The sequence below is a fragment of the Nicotiana sylvestris genome, chromosome 5 (genome assembly GCF_000393655.2).
Source record: "Nicotiana sylvestris chromosome 5, ASM39365v2, whole genome shotgun sequence".
In the NCBI taxonomy this organism is placed as follows: Eukaryota; Viridiplantae; Streptophyta; class Magnoliopsida; order Solanales; family Solanaceae; genus Nicotiana; species Nicotiana sylvestris.
Window position 1 is genome coordinate 162,812,732 of NC_091061.1, and position 18,031 is coordinate 162,830,762.

The 18,031-nt window shown below is 36.3% G+C and overlaps 1 protein-coding gene across 8 annotated transcripts; it reads right to left on the minus strand.

Moving 5' to 3' along the window:
• Positions 1-218: 218 nt before the first annotated feature.
• LOC138868190 (uncharacterized) lies at positions 219-17,656 on the minus strand. Of its 8 annotated transcripts, none has more exons than XM_070145609.1 (9): positions 17,274-17,656; positions 16,306-16,357; positions 10,666-10,757; positions 3,798-3,851; positions 3,640-3,707; positions 2,257-2,297; positions 1,761-1,776; positions 761-987; positions 219-626 (listed from the first exon to the last, which is right to left on the minus strand). In XM_070145609.1, coding segments are annotated over exons 3-9 (462 nt in total). In that variant the 5' UTR covers positions 10,721-10,757; positions 16,306-16,357; positions 17,274-17,656; the 3' UTR covers positions 219-625. The 8 variants fall into 8 exon arrangements, 4 of the variants coding, with proteins under 4 accessions (XP_070001710.1, XP_070001708.1, XP_070001709.1 ...); XM_070145607.1 differs by adding an exon at positions 11,998-12,126 and having other exon boundaries at positions 3,640-3,851; XM_070145608.1 differs by having other exon boundaries at positions 783-987; positions 3,640-3,851.
• Between the last annotated feature and the right edge of the window lie 375 nt (positions 17,657-18,031).

The following is an 18,031-nucleotide window of genomic DNA, read 5'->3' on the forward strand; positions in this document are numbered from 1 at the left end:
CTGTTAGTAGATAAAAGTCATAAAAGAGAGAAATGCATTGGAGCACAGGAATGAGAAAACGGGATAGTGAGCAAATATCATTTACGAAAGAACTTTAGATGAACTCTAGAGTTTCGGAACATCTATCAAACACTTGAAATTCGAGAGTTTTCTACCTTGTACATGATAAGAACCTCTGTAAAGTTTTCGCATCTCCTCTATGATTATTTGAAGCAGTTGATTCAAGAAGTTGCATGAAGCAGTTTACAGCTGAAGTATCAATTTTCTGAGCAATTATGTTTGCTACTTTATTTGTTGCAATAGTATAATTGTAAGTCCAAAACTGGTTTGACCCTTGATTATGACAGAAAGCAACAAGCATTATACTGATCCCAACAATGGATAGTGGTGGAAACACGAGCAGAGAAAAGGGATTTCCATTGACAAGCATCTAAACTAAAATTCGTATAACATGCTACAAAATGGTGCACTTATGCAGTTTATCTTGTCCAAGCCTCCTATAGTAGCCCAGTTATCTGCATTCCATGTGCTAGAAAGTACTTACATTGGCCTGTCAATTGGAAAAGAAATTGTTCGTCTGATTCGCGTTCTTGTATACCCTTATTGGAACCTTATTCATAAAAAATCTGCATTCAAAAGAGTATTGATCGTCATTAACTATACCTTAATCTCAAATATGTTGTGCTTAGGTAAATTTGTTCAACATGAAACTTTTTGTTGAAATTATAGTACACAATGGAAGTCCAGAGTAGGGTCACACCAGAGAAAATGCCCCATCTTACATTCATCACTGCCATTATTGTACACAATGGTCTGAATAAGATAAGGCTGTGTTGTTCTGTTTCCGAAGAGATTTTGAGAAGTCTTGAAATGAGTAATAGGACACATTTTACTGAAGTTGTTTATCACCAATGAGAGAGCACCAACAGGACAGTAGCCAATTCCATACAGAAACTTCAGTTGAAGAGCACGGTGTTTACACAGTTCCTACCAATATATGAGCAAAAGCAAAAAAAATACGCGACTTTTAGAAAGAATGGAGATATTGACAGAGTTTATTTAGATTACATTATAACAATCTTATTTGCTAATGTCATCAAGCTGGTGTTGTGGGATTTTTTATCTGTAAGCATATATATTTCGAATAATTTATATATTTTCATCATCACATAAGTTGGAACATCAGTTCAAATGCACTGTATCACCTAATTAAATGTTCCTATAAATTATTTTACCATTTCCCTTCTGCAATTTTAATCTTTCTTCATATTTTTTATCTTTATTTTTTCTCCTCCGAGATTTTAATATATAGTAGGTCAATGTAATTTCTTGCTAATTTTTAGTTAAAAAATTTAAGGAATGTCTAAATGCTTCGCCTCAAATTTGATCATTGTACTTGTACCCCACTGCAGGAGAAAAGCTTAATTCATTGAATAATTTTGTCAGACACCTAAGGGTAGAGGCTAAAACAGAAACACAGAAGCTACACACACAGAAAGAGAAGAGCATGGAGGCAATGGAAATATTACAGTATAAACTGATCTCACCCCGAAGGTGATCAAACGCAAATTTATAGCAGTAAGAAACTCGAAGAACAGAGTGAAACTAAATAGAAAGATAAATAGAGTGTGACCTGAATAATCGTACAGGAAAGAAAAGTGAAATCGGATATTGCCCACCATTTACCCAAAAGCAAAAATACCAGATGGCCTTTATAAGGAGTGTGAGTCAGCAAACTGAGTAGGAGCAATTTGACAAACCTGATCAACAAAGATGCTGCAGAAAAAGTATATGATTATCTAGCTTAATAATATTATTGTTTCAACTATTAAAAATATTAATGTGACAAAGTTGAATAAAGGACCATAATGTCTATTTTTCTTTCTGTTTTTACGATTAGATCATGTTTCACAACAGTTTTCATGGCTTTAAACCTTAGGTTTTTTAATCAGAAACTTTGATGCAGTGTATAATCTCACAAGATGATCAGCAGACACAAACCTTAGGTGAACTTGTTTGCATTCTTTTATGCCTTTTTCTCAACCAAAGCTACTGTTGGATTGATCACTGCAGGTTACTTACTAGACACAGTCCATTCTCTTTTGGGAACCACTCTCCACAGAGGACTCTTATATCTTTCACTTGATTATTTAATTCATAGATACCCTCTTAGTAGATCTAAATTATGGTGAAAAGAACAAATACCTAGTCAAACACTCTAGTATCTTGTGAGAAATCATGAGAATATACTCTTACATGTGAACTAAGTAGCACTTGATGTAGGCCTTGTGTTTGTCCTGTGTTAAAAAAATTGAAATTAAGGTAAGTAGCATGTACCTACTTGTTCAGTTTATGCGCAATCAGAGAGTAAATATTCTGAGATTTGAAGAAATATTTATAGCCAATTTGGTATTGTTTCTGAAAAGGTTTGCAACCTTTTAGAACAGCCATAGCTGTTGGAACAAGTTTGACACTATTTCAGAACAGCCATAGCTGTTGGAAATATTGCGGGAAAATTAAAACGGATTTAAAATAATCCGAAAAAGAAAACGGGTCGAACCCGACCGGGTCGCGGGTCATGGGTTATATCGGATTGAATTTTTTTTAATTAATTAATTAAATATTTGAAAAGAATTTTGTCCAAAAAGATTAATCAATCAATCTTTGACCGAAGCTGAAGCCGAGTCAAGCGATCGACGATGACGACGATGCGAGGCTTGCCTTCTTCTTAACTCTTTAAGAGCTAAAAGATGAGCTTCTCTATATATACACAAAGATTTTCTTTGCTTCTACCAATGAGGGACAACGTGCATTAGATAAATGAACTCATTCAAAATTTTGCTTCACTTCATTTCTTTTCCCACCATTTTCCATTCACACCTCTTTTGTTATTAATAAATAATAACAAAATCCAACAATTCTATCCCGACATCTATGTGAAAGTCAAGATATTATATGTATATATTGCTTATCTTTCCCATTCGAATAACTTCACCTCATCCCCAACTAACCAATTCTGAATGTAGTATAATTGTTTCCTCCAAAACTGTAAATTTAAAAGCTATACATCACAATATAAGGTCATGAGTCCTTAAGAACTCTTTCACAATAAATCCAGCATAATCCCAAAGTTGGAATTACCATTATATAAAATACTAGAGAAATCTCTAATGACGACTTTGTGTGGAAAGATATGTAAACACAAAAGATTCACAGGTCAAAAAGTAATCTATTGTTCTGATCATTTCATTACTGCTTATCTACAGTTTCATCTTCTCTCTTGGAGTAGAAGGAGATAACAATATGGCGGTATCTTACTTACAATTTATCACTTTAATATTCTATTTTCTTCTTTTTCAAGACTCCGAACATTATTTGCTAAACAGCTGAATCGTAAATTGCAAGTACAATAGGTTTGAAAGTTCAAATGAGACTAACTTGATAGTTAAATGTACATTACGTGGGTTGAGTTGTATCACAGTGTAAGCATAATTTTTTTATTAGCATCACGAAGGAAGATCAGCACAGTTGCAGGCAGATTTGTCACATTGGGGAGACTTTACTAATAGAACGCCTCTCGAATGGCACCGATCTTATATGCTCTCGTAATAGTATGATGGAACAGAGGAATAATAGCACCTTCAAATTTGGCGTAACGCCTGGTATTGATGGTTGTGGAATTAAAGTCTTTCCAGATAATGCTTTCACTGCAAAATATAATAAACGAGAAATCAAAAGCTCCAAGATTGTATTGAGGAACACAAGACATTCTTTGTGGTGGCCCGTAACAAACTTACCAGATATTGGTAAGTATGAACAAGGAAATTCCAGAAGCCAAAAGCATATCCTTCCTGAAGAAGTTCATCTAAGCACATAAGGATGATAGCAGCAAAGAAGAGTTGAAGGATAACTAGGATAGCATTTCCAACACCCAATTGGCTAACACTGCCATAAATCCCTGACAGAACATAAGTAAGTGCCTCGCCAATAACAATCACGATATCCAACAACTTTTGAGCACCATTACTGTGTAAGATAAATTTATCGAGAGAGCACATCAGAGAGTTTCATTGAACAGAACAGCTAATAGAAACATTATAAAACCAAGTTAGCTTAATAGCAAGAACGAAATTTTGTTAAATAAAATGAGTAATAAGTACAAAAAAGACGCATCCCTTTCTTTCGTGGTGGAGCGAGTGAAGTAGATTTAGATAGAAGCGTCAGATGAAGACAAAAAGTCAGTATAAGTTCAAGAGTGAGAACATTCAAAGCATGAAGTTTGTCTTGCAAATCCATATAAAAGAACTCATATAGGCTTTGCAAACTGATTTGAGCATAATAAACGTTATAGATCATATCATCCTCAAAAATCTAAGAGACAACTAACAAAATGAACTGATGCAAAATACATATAGTTGTTAAAAGAGTAAACAAACAAAACAAAAGAAATAATAATATTCAAAACATATTAACTTACAGGAGTGGTCGGTCCTCGTGAAACACATCGACTAATATTCATATGGTGATAATGTAGTAGTTAGAACATCATATAATTGTGAAGATTTCAAAGATGATGTCATAGTTATTTACTATAAACAGAGGAGACTGAGATTCTTGCTAATATTGCTGTCAAATTTGAGGTATACATAGTTAATTGTAGCTATTGACAAGAACAAATTTATCTGTATAGTTCTTCAAAACTCTTGAACTCCATCAAACAAATTACTTGTTATTGTGTTCATTCTTTAAGCTCACCTGTAGGTTGCAGCTGCTACCATTTTTTCGTGGTTGATTTGTTTTGCACTACTCATCAAACAAATATCCACTAATAAGCTTTTTTATTTATCAAGAACAATTTTAGAAAAGGCCAGAGATCCAACATAATCTCAGTAGATAACCATAATCTTGTAACATATATCCGTCTAAATTAAAATAATCTCAATAGCATTTATGTGACGACCCGGCCAGTCGTCTCATGAGTTACCACTCTGTTTCCCCATTTATGCTCCTTATTGCTTTGTCTATCGGTTTTATATGTGATCGGGTTGGTTGGCTTGGGTTCGGAAAGGATTTGGTAAGGTTTGAGACACTTAGTCTCTTTTGAGGAAGCTTAAGTTGTAAAAATCAACTGGATATTGACTTATGTGTTAGAGGGCTCGGATGTGAGTTCTAATGGTTCGGATAGCTTCGGGAGGTAATTTGGGACTTAGGAGCATGATCGAAATGATTTTTGGAGGTCCGGAGTAGATTTAGGCTTGAATTGGAGAAATTGGATTTTTGGCATTTTTCGGTTGATAGGTGATATTTAGATATAGGGGTCGGAACGAGGGTATTCAGGTTGATTCGAAGAAGATAGAGCGGTTTAGAGTTGTCCCAGACCGTCATCAGCCACAGAGATTCATAGTTTTCTTGGTTTGGCGGGTTATTATCGCCGGTTTGTTTAGGGATTTTCATCCATCGCATCGCCCTTGACCAAGTTTACTCAGAAGGGTGCTTCATTTGTATGGTCGTATGAGTGTGAGGAGAGCTTTCAGAAGCTCAAGACAGCCTTGACCACAGCTCCAGTGTTAGTTTTGCCATCAGCTTCAGGTTCATATACCGTGTATTGTAATGCTTCGAGAGTTGGTATTGATTGCGTTTTGATGCAGGAGGGTAGAGTTATTGCTTATGCTTCTTGTTAGTTGAAGCCCCATGAAAAGAACTACCCCGTTCATGATTTGGAGTTGGCTGCCAAGTTCACGCGTTGAAGATTTTGAGGCATTACTTGTATGGTGTGTCTTGTGAGGTGTTTACTGATCATCGTAGTTTCCAGCACTTGTTCAAACAGAATGATCTCAATTTGAGGTAGCGTAGGTGCTTGGAGTTGCTAAAGGATTATGATATCACTATAGTGTACCATCCGAGAAAGGCCAATGTGGTGGCCGATGCTTTGAGCCGAAAGGCGGTGAGTATGGGGAGTTTAGCATATATTCCAGTTGGGGAGAGACCTTTTGCACTTGACGTTCAGGCCTTGGCCAATCGGTTTGTGAGGTTGGAAATTTCCAAGGCCAGTCGGGTATTGGCTTGTGTGGTTTCTCGGTCTTCCTTATATGATCGCAGCAGAGAGTGCCAGTATGATGATCCGCATTTGCTTGTCCTTAAGGACAGAGTTCAGCATGATGATGCCAGAGATGTGACCATTGGTGATGATGGGGTGTTGAGGATGCAGAGCCGGATTTGTGTGCCTAATGTATATGGGCTTCGGGAGTTGATTCTGGAGGAGGCCCATAGCTCGCGGTATTCCATTCATCTGGGTGCTGCGAAGATTTATCAGGATTTGAGGCAGCATTATTAGTGGAGGAGAATATAGAAAGATATTGTGGGATTTATAGCTCGGTGTCTCAATTGTCAGCAGGTGAAATATAAGCATTAGAGACCGGGTGGCTTGCTTCAGCAGATGGATATTCCAAAGTGGAAATGGGACCAGATCACTATAGACTTTGTAGTCGGACTTCCATGGACTTTGAAGAAGTTCAATGCTATTTGGGTGATTGTGGATCGGCTAACCAAGTCTGCGCACTTCATTCCTGTGTGTACTACTTATTCTTTAGAGCAGTTGGTAGAGATCTATATCCGGGATATTGTTCGTTTGCATGGTGTCCCAGTTTCCATCAACTCAGATAGGGGCACTCAGTTCACTTCGCAGTTTTTGAGGTCTGTACAGCGAGAGTTTGGTACTCAAGTCGAGTTGAGCACAGATTCTCACCCTTAGAAGGACGGGCAGTCCAAGCGCACTATTCAGATATTGAAGGACATGTTGCATAATTGTGTCATTGATTTCGGAGGGTCATGGGATCAGTTTCTACCACTTGCAGTGTTTGCTTAAACAACAGCTATCGGTCGAGTATTCATATGGCTCCATATGAGGCTTTGTATGGGAGGCGGTGTAGATCTCCAGTTGGTTGGTTTGAGCTAGGTGAGGCTAGGCTATTGGGGACAGACTTGGTGCAGGATGTTTTAGAAAAGGTGAAGGTGATTCAGGATAGGCTTCGTACAGCACAGTTGAGGCAAAAGAGTTATGCTAACAAGAAGGTTCGGGATGTGTCCTACATGGTTGGTGAGAAGGTTCTGTTGAAGGTTTCGCCCATGAAGGGTGTTATGAGGTTTGAGAATAAAGGTAAATTGAGTCTTCGATTCATTGGACCTTTTGAGGTGCTTCGGAGGATTGGGGAGGTGGCTTATGAGCTTGCTTTGCCACCCAGCTTGTCGAGTGTACATCCGGTATATCATGTGTCCATGCTTCGAAAGTATATTGGGGATCCGTCTCATGTTTTGGATTTTAGCACTATTCAGTTGGATGATGATTTGACCTATGATGTGGAGCCAGTAGCTATTTCGGGTCGTCAGGTTCGAAAGTTGAGGTCAAAAGATATAGCTTCAGTGAAAGTGCAGTGGAAAGGTCAGCCCGTGGAGGAGGCTATCTGGGAAACCAAGCGAGAGATGCGGAGCAGATATCCTTACCTGTTTGAGGCTTCAGGTATGTTTCTTAACTCATTCGAGGACGAACGTTTGTTTAAGTTGGGGAGTATGTGACGACCCGGTCAGTCGTCTCATGAGTTACCGCTCTATTTCCCCCATTTCTGCTCCTTATTACTTTGTCTATCGATTCTATATGTGATCGGGTTGGTTGGCTCGGGTTCGGAAAGGATTTGGTAAGGTTTGAGACACTTAGTCTCTTTTGAGGAAGCTTAAGTTGGAAAAGTCAACCAGATGTTTACTTATGTGTTAGAGGACTCGGATGTGAGTTCCAATGGTTCAAATAGCTTCGGGAGGTGATTTGGGACTTAGGAGCGTGATCAGAATGAGTTTTGGAGGTCCGGAGTAGATTTAGGCTTGAATTGGCGAAAGTGAATTTTTGACGTTTTCCGGTTGATAGGTGAGATTTTAATATAGGGTCTAGAATGGAATTCCGAGAGTTGTAGTAGTTCTGTTGTGTCACTTAGGATGTGTGTGCAAAATTTCAGGTCATTCGGACGTGGTTTGGTTGGGTTTTTGATCAAAGGCATAATTCGGAAGAATTTGGAAAACTTAGGCTTGAATCCGATGTATTTTGGTTGATTCGATGGTGTTTGAGGTGTTTTGAAGATTGGCATAAGTTTGAATAAGGTTATGGGATATGTTTGTACTTTTGGTTGAGGTCCCGGGGGCCTCGGGGTGACTTCGGATGGTTGATGGAGAAGTTTGGAATTTTGGTAAGCTGCAGATTTTCTACTTCTGGTATTTCCGCACCTGCGGATTGGGGACCGTAGGTGCGATGCCGCAGATGCAGACGATTGGTCGCAGAAGCGGAAAATGGCTGGAAAGGAAGAACCGCAGAAGCGGTTGTTGGATCGCACCTGCGAAGGCGCAGGTGCGGAATGTTCATCGCAGATGTGAAAAGTTGAGACTTAAGTGAGGACCGCAAATGCGGTGGTCTTGACGCAAAAGCGGTACCGCAAAAATAGGAATTGGGCCGCAGATGCGAAATCCCTGGGCCAGAAAGTATAAATTGTTTCCTTCGCGATTTTTGAGCCATTCCACCATTTCTACGTTGGCTTTGGAGCTTTTTAGATGATTTTGAAGAAGGATTTCAAGGGAACTTTATTGAGGTAACGATTTTGGACCTAAAACTCGTTCCTATTGTAATATTTCACGGATTAGAGCTATAATTAATGGAATTAAGGGTTAAAATTGGGGAAACTAGGGCTTGGTATTGGAGACCCAGACTTGAGGATTTGAGGGACCATTTGTGGTCAGATTTTGGTACTTTTGATATGTATGAACTCGTGGTGGGATGAGGAATCTATTGATGTGAATTTTATCGAATCCCGAGACGTGGGCCCGGGGGTCGAATTTTAGTAATTCGGGACTTAGGTTGTAAAATGATTATTTTCGCTTGGGCTTCATTCCCTTAGCATATTTTGACGTCATGATTCTAATTTTGGATAGATTCAACGCGAGTGAAGACCGATTCGAGGGGCAAAGGCCTCGCGGGCTAGAGTTTGGACCGGATTGAGGTGACTAATGATTGTAAATGATTTTCTGAGGGTATGAAATCCCGGATTGCACATCGTTGTGCTATATTGAGGTGACGCACACGTTAGATGACGAGCATGGGGTCGTGCACTATTGGGGATTGTGACTTAGTCCGTCCCGAATGACTGTTTTACCGCGTATTTGACTGAAAACTATTTGTTATCATCATGTTTTGGGCTGAACACCATATTTGGGTTTCGTGCCAATTATTTGAACCCTTAGGGGATTTTTATTGATATTTCCTCACTGTTTTGACTTTATACTTGAACTCAATCATGTTATATTCTATTGTTTTTCATAACTCAGCCATGTTTACACTACTTTAACACTTAAATGATATTTTGGGTTGAGCACTATGTTTTACTATTGCCCAAGCGGCTGTGAGATTCTGACTGAGTAAGGCCGAGGGCCTATGTTGTGAGGAAACATTGATGTTGATATGAGGCCGAGGGCCTAGTGATGATGCCACGAGATGGCTTGATATTGCGCTTGGGCCGTAAGGAGCCCCTCCAGGAGTCTGCACACCCCCAGTGAGCGCGGATACCCATTGTGATGTGAGATGTAGCCCGAAGGGCTGGTATTGATCTGAGATATTGCCCGAGGGGCGGAATTGTTGACATTGTACCCGAAGGGCGAACCTTTATGTGTTTATCTTTCTTATTTTTTCGTCATTTACCTGTTTAATTGTTGAAAAGGCATTCCATGAATTATAAACTGAACTTAAATGATTTTATATTTCTTGACTGATTCACTATTTTTACTGGTTTTACTGCTTCATTATAGTATGTAATGTGCCTTACGTGTTTTCATATCTCTCAATCATTTATTTATGTTTATTACTCACTGAGTTAGAGTACTCACTTTACTCCCTGCACCCCGTGTGCAGATTCAGGCGTTGTTGATCCTGCTAGTGCGAGTTGAGAGCTCCTGGCAGACTTCGGAGTCCACGAGGTAGTTGTTTGGCATCCGCAATCCCGTGTTTCTACCCCTTTATCTTATTTATATCTCTTTATCAGTTATTCTGTAATAGCTTATATATTTTTCAGACTTGTGTTGGAATTGATAGATGCTCATGACTAATGATACCCCGGTATCGGGCTGTGTTGGGTTGTATTCCGCAAATTGCTTTGTATTGTCACCGTTACTTTTGAATTTATATCATGTTTAAGACTAAATGCTTATTGTTTAATTGCTTAAAACTGAATTGAAAATTTGTCGGTTGGCCTTGTCTTCACGAGAGGCGCCATCACGACCGGGTCCGGGTTTGGGGTCGCGACAAGATAGCGATCAACAATAATGAGAGACAATTCATCGTATAGCACATCACCAAATAAAAGACTGGTAAAACACAAATTTATCTATAAATTAGAGATTCAAAGCATACATCATAGCATGAACCAAGCTGTTATAATTTCTTTGTTTTCCTTTTATACTTTTTTCAAATATATTATCTGATGATGCTTATATGGTCTAAAGCAAGACCTTGTTATTAAAATCATTTGTCCAAGGGAATAACAGAGAAACATTCCTCGTGTAGGCAACTAATGAAGAAATTATATCAAAAGCTACAAAGCATGAGTATATAATTCAACTTCTAACAGGGAAATTCACCTTCATGTTTGTCTTGCTGAACTGATGGATATCTTGACTCCAAATGATGAAGCATTACAAAATTGAATAGGTCAGGATGGCATTGCTAAGTACTGAAAGGAGGGTAAAACATAGAAAAAATGAACAGTGGTGCGGATGGCACTGGAGCAATACATCATAAGAAACATAAATAAGAAAATTCGGCTACAAGTAATAAGAGTAGTAAAGCAGATAATAGCAGGGCAATGCTAAATGGTAACTCTAGACATTAGAGAAAACATTATTCATTTTTTTTTATAAACTTTCTTATTTCACCAAAATCAAGTTAAAAACCTATATTCTTTACTGACAAAGAATCAAACCTTTAATTTCTTTTAAAAGAACCAAGTAGTTCTCTACAGAGAATATAAATGAAATAGCCAAAATTATTACTCTTTCAACTGTTGCCCCTTAGAATTATTAATTGAGTATTTTTGCTACAAATATCACATGTTTTCCATCAAATAATACACCTAAACCGTCAACAGTAACAATTATTAAAATAGAAAGTGCCAAATAGGTATAAATGACTTTAGAATTTAATAGAGTTGTATAGAGTGAACATCACAATTATTTTTGCGGCATGTGAAGCATAAAAATTATTACCTGGCATTAGTTAATTGAATGCTTTTTGAATAACTTCATCATAAACTATGTTATACGTTGAGTGATTATCCTCAATGTCTGATGTCAGCGGTCAAATTAATAATTTCACACCTTCTGAACTTTTAGCTCTTGATAAAGCAACATAAAGTTGACCATGGGAAAAATTGGTTCACGTAAATAAATTTCAACAAAATCCAAAGTTTGACCTTGAACTTTATTTATAGTCATAGCAAAGCATAAGAGTACTGGAAATTGTATTCTTTTAAAAGCAATTGGAATTTTTTCATCTTGTGATGCTTAAGTGGTATTCTTAGAATAAAAACATGTCTATTTTGAAAATCACCGTTAGCAATTTTGGCACTTATAACATGTGTGTTTAAAACTACAACATGTTAACTGTGTGTCGTTACATAAACCTTCACAAGGACTTAAATTTCGTAGTAACATTATTGGACAATTTTCTTTTAAAGTTAATCTGTAAAGAGGCAAACCAGCAGGATTTAAAGTATGAAAATAATCTTCGAATTGACCTTGGTCATTCGGTTCAACAGTTTCATCAATTGCAACATATGTTCTAGCATCTTTTGGGAATCTAGATATGAGCATGTCATTTATTTCATGAACAAAATTATTTTTTGTTGTCAAGATCACACGAGAAGCTATGGAGGAAGAATCATCAAATAAGGAATCTTTATTGGGATATGTTACCTCAAATAACTCATTCAAGGATTCTTCTTCAGTTGTAAAAGGAATGATCAACATTTCCAATTCTCATCAAGTATTCACAAAAGCTAGGACCTGTTCTTGCACGCATATTCTCTGACAGCTGTAGTTTTTCTAGTTGATTCCAAATTTCAGAGTATAGTAAACTTTCAGAAATGAAGTCTTCTTTTTTTCATTTCGAACAACTGAAAGAGTTTGTCTAAAATCACCTCCAAAAACAACTACTTTTCCACCAAAGAGCATCTTAGTATCCATTAGATCCTTCAAAAGTAAATCAAAAGCTTCAATCGTTTTCCCTTTAGCCATTAATGCCTCATCCCATACAATTAATTTTATGTCTCTAATTAAACATACAAGTGAACTTTGGTTACTGATATTGCAACCAATATTTTCATCAATATCAATAGGGATCTTAAAACGTGAATGAGTTGTTCGCCCTCCAGGAAGAATAGAAGCTGCAACACCAAAAGTTGAAGTTGCTAGTGCTACAAATCCCTTAGATCTTATCGTAACCAACAAACTTCGATATAAGAAAGTTTTACCAGTTCCTCCTGGCCCGTCAATAAAAAAAGCTCCCGATTTGTTGGAAAATATTCTATCAACAATCATATTGTATGCTCTTCGTTGATCTGTATTTAGTTTTTTTTTTCTAATAACAAATCTTCTTCGAAAACTCTTAGGTTTCTCTCAAAATGAACTTCTTTTGCCTCTTTTGCAACTGCAGAAGCTCTAATGTTTTCTGCAACATGCTTGTACTCGTTAATGTCGTGTCCTATCGAGTGTAATTTGTCATTGATCTGGTTCAGGACTCTATGATGAATATCTTTAAATTTATTATTTGGCAAGCGTTTGAAGTTTTCGGACATTGAGTCTTCAAATTGTTCCCACAACTCTTTTGGATTAGTAGGAGTACAATATACCAATAGCGTAGCAAATAATCGTCTTAAACTATATGGCAATTGATAGCTTGCAGCTTCAATCATACAGTCAAGCAAACTATTGTCAGAATGTAATAATCCTCTTTTTTCAGCAGTCTCTCTAAATATAATATAACTTCTTCCATTTACAGTACGAAGATCTTCATATGATGTTGGTCCTCTTACATTCATTAATAATCGCCTGAGATAATATCTCTCACCTTCTGTTGGATGACATGTCACAACGCGTCCAATAATAGTACGTTGTTTTCGACGTGTCCACGTCTTGTCTGTAACTGACCAGACAAAGTATTCTGGAAACTCTTTATATAGTAGCTTAAGTTCTATAGCATAATCATCTGTTTGGTTCATGACAAAAAATTCTGTCAACATTGTTTTTCTAATCATAGGATTTTTTTTTTTAAATTGCATTTATACTCTCGGTGCTTTTAAAAGAAACATATTGTTGTCCTTCAAGGTGTAATTGAAGATGATAAACACTTGGTGTCATCTCACTAATAGAAAAACCAAATAAACGCCATGTAGCTTCGGGTGGAGATACCCATCTAGCAGACTGATATTCTTTTATTTTATCAATCTCTTTGTCTTTATCATTGTCATATACAGAAAAAGAAATTTTATCGTGCCCTTTACATATGTACTTGTAAAGATACTTGACAACTTAAATATTTGAGCATATCTCGATATTCATATGACATTTAAACTTTTCAAGTAAAAAAGGATTATATGGTACCACCCATGGATTATCGAGAAATTGTTCTCTAATTTTTATTACTTCACTTGTATGTCGTCTTTTATAAATTGGATAAGAGTTTTTTCCTTTTGATGTTCGATCAGCAAAATCTTTAGGGTAGTTAAATTTACAATATCCATTTTTCATGCATGAATTTGCAGGATTCAAATGACCACAATGATCGTGCATTATATGATGTACAACAAGTGAGTATAAGTAAGGCTATTTATCAGGATCAGGTAATTCAGCACAAACAACTCTGTCGTAAGACTCAAGTGTCAACAATTTGTATTCATTAGCAAGAATAATAATCAAATGTTCATGTGAAAGACCACATTTCTGGAATTCTACAGTGTACATAAAAGCAGCAACCTTTTCAAATATATTTCTTTTTAATATATCATTTTTTAGCTCTTCCAGTTTTGTTCTAAATACTCGACTAACTAAGTCAGGTCTATTTTATGCCTCATCAGTAGATAACAAATGTTCTTTTATTTCTGGCCATAATGGGTTGTATTTCATCATTAGAAAAAAGTCAGGTGTTCCAAAACGTTGTACCAAAGCAATAGCATCTATATATCGTCGGCGCATATCTCTTGGTCTCCCTGTAAATGTAACAGGAAGGAAAGTTTGTTTTCTGATTCTAGAAGCATCTCTTTCACCATGTCTTAAGACATCAAGAATACCTTGCAAAACTTCAATTCTAAACAAGTCTGGATTGAAAGAGAAGAAGTCTAGTCGTTGTGTTTCAAGTTTTATGAATACATCTACGACATATTTTTAGAATATCCTTCCAATATGTAAGATTTCATCAGTCTCATCATCTCTTATTTGAATTTTATAACAATAATATTCACGACAAAAGACAGTATTTCTTTTTTTCCTTTGTTGTTCTAGTACCTGAGCTTCCATATCAAGAAAATGTTTAATTGAACACATGTTTGCAACACTTGGTAAATTTCCTGTTCACAGTAGACACGACATCTAGTAGTATTCTTTAGTTGTACTATTTTCTTTATACCACAGTGCCACCCATCTTGAATATATGAAAATAATAGTGGGTATTGCAAGGGATCATAACATCCATAGTAACAGTTCACTAATTGGCTTTTATTGCTGTGAGTATAAATTCGAATGTGAGGTGTGGAAATATGAACGCCTTCTTCCACCATTATTACTGCAACTTCAGATGTAGTAGGTAAGTTATATACTCGTTGATCTAAACCTGAGTCACATTTGAGCGCAATATAAAAGTTCGATAATTCCGGAACATCTGCCAAAGATTTCAAGAAAACACTATACAGATTATTTTGTAGTATATTCATCAATTTTCCGATCATTGACTCATGTACTCTAGTTGAACAAGCAATTTTGTTTGCTACCTCATTTTCATTGTCGTAGAAGTATAACTGTCAATTTCTTCCTTTCTCGTTCGCAGGATATAAATCATCTATACAGTGATACATTTTTCCTTGAACTCTATGTATAGATACCATGATTTCTCTTAGCTAAGTCTTTGTCATATTTTACCCCGAGCGAAGTAAATGCAAACATGTTATTATATGTCTTAACATATGTTCGTAAATGGTCAGACTCTTCAGTAGTACCCAAAAATAATTCTCGTAGCTCTATAGGCATTTCATGTGAAGTAAGCTTGATTGAACCTTTATTGCAATAGAATCCAGGGGGTTCATATTGAAATCTTTTTGCAGCACAAAATTTACAGTTTGGGACAACTTTGAAAGCAACATATTCGGTTTGTGAACCAATAACGTGCAGAGGGGCTCTTCTATGTAGTCTAACTCCTGAATATTATGGAAATAATTAGGAGTCAATTTTAACTCCAAAGGAAGATAATGAATACTATTCTAACTTGAGAGTGATACAAACCTCTATTTGCTACATTCTCTGAACCAACACCACATCGGTCATTAGATGTACCTGATGTGGATCCTAATATAGACGCAATTATGAATTACATAAGTAAATGGTTTACGACAATAGAAATTTTATTAAAATAATATGCTTCATATACTCGCCTGTTTCGAAGAAGGAAAAACGACCAACTAAACTTTTTCCTTTCACAGAAGCAGCAGGTAAAGTACTAACTTCACATTTAGCAGCTAATAAAGACGCGTGAAACATATTTAGTTTAAACTGACTGCATTTAAACAGAAAGAGCGAAAGTTTAATTTGCTAACTTTGATTTGAAGTAAGAGAAAAATCTCTTATTATGAGAGCACTCTCCCTTTGAAGCGTTGAATTACTTAGAGATGTTGATTTGACTGAGTTATACAGAGTACGACTTTCTGGAAGACGTTTTCTTGAATCGAGTTCTTTCGTACGGCGGTTTAACAATAATGCTTTCTTTCTATCCGCTGATATTTTCTTATATTTTTTATGGCGATTGAATTTCATTTTAGCACTTCTATCTGCCAAGCATGGACTTTTGTTCTTTTGTCCTGAACGTGATATAGGCACATCTTTTTTATCCCCCGACATCTATACTCATCCAATGTAAGCAGTATTAAAAAATAAACTACACCCTTTCTCCAAAAAGATATCAAGTGAAAGGCAAAATTGAATAATTTGGTGGGGAACTGATGCTTTCTATTAGCTTACCTCGTAAAGCCGGAGTAGTTAGACAGAGTAATCAGACGTTAATTCCAGAAACCTGCAAACAGTGTGCATCAGTCATTAAAGCAAAATAGGCAAACCACATTTTTCGCTAAAAATTCATTGTCCGAATATTCATAAAAGCCATCAAGTTAATGTCACTCCGCTCAGAGCTAAAAGTCAATGATCATCTGAACTATAAAAATTACTCGTTTCAATAACTTAAGATGAGTTTGGTGGAAATCACCATGTAAAAGAATTTCTCCAATATAAAGTAGTTAAAAAGGTTCAACAGGTATTTAGTGCTAAACTTTTGCTCTGCTTTCCTTTATTATATACTTATTAATTATCACCGACTATAATATTTTTCTTTAAATTTCTTTCAGGAACAACTTAAAGAAAAAGTAAGAAGACTCAAGAGAAGACAAAACTTTGGATGATTTAAGGTGAGTGAGACTTGTCAAGGATTTGTACCAACTAAACTTGTGGACAAACTTGAAGAAGCAAAACAAATTACAGAGAGTTGGAAATAGACCAATATAAAGTAGTAAAATTAAATAATTATGAAAATTTGAAAAGCAAACTCATTTGCTCTACAGGTAAGATGGAACATCAGTCCAAATGCATTGTATCACTTAATCAAAGGCTCCTACAAATTATTTTATCATTTTCCTTCTGCAATTTTAGTCTTTCTTCATATTTTTAATCTTCATTTTTTTCTCCTCCAAGATTTTAATTTTTAGTATTTCAACGTAATTTCTTGCTAATTTTTAGTTCAAAATTTTAAGAAATGTCTAAATGCTTCACCTCAAATTTGATCAGTACACCTCGCTACAAAAGAAAAGCCTAATTCGTTGAGTAATTTTCTCAAACACCTACAGGCAGAGGCTAAAACAGAAACACAGAAGCTACCACATAGAAAGAGAAGAGCAGGGAGATAATGGAAATAGTAAATTAGGGTAAATTGATCTCACCTGGAAGTGATCAAAAGAGTAGCAGCAACAAAGCCGAAGAACATAGCGAAACTAAACAACAAACAGAGTGTAAACTGATTGAAAATTGTAGGGGAAGAAAAGTAATATCTGATATTGCCCACCGTTTACCCAAAAGCAAAAACAGCAGACGACGTTCTCTCAGGAGTGTGAGTCAGCAGACCGAGTAAAAGCAATTTGGGAAACCTGATCATTAGGAATGAAACGGAATTCCAAAAAGTTGCGTACTTGGGAGCTGAATATTTCTGATTTTTTTCATCATTTGAAATCCACAAGGAAGGCTAGAGATAACTCTCCGTTATAGATTAAGAGAATGTAATGTAAAATGACCAAGATACCCACATAGCACAAGCAAGCATGTTGACGGAGACCAGCTTAACTCTCTCTTATAGAATAAGAGAATATATTGAGAACCATTTACATTTGGTTTCCCTGATGTGAGCTTGCCAACTTTGAATATATCTAACTACTTGGACTTGTTAGAATTCGTTTAAAGGGCTCAACAACTTGTGCATGTTAGTTACACTGGTAGACTTATGACAAAAAGTTCAAGTATGTGCGAAATTCCAAACTTATCTTGATATTTACGAGGTTGGAAAAGAGAATTTTATGGCTCATATGTTGGCAGTTATTGCTTGATTTCCTTTCTGTGAACACTTTTATTCTCCTTGATGGGAATCATAATATGGAACAAGTAGAAACGATATTTTTTAACTATTTCAAGGTAATAAGTTGTTTCA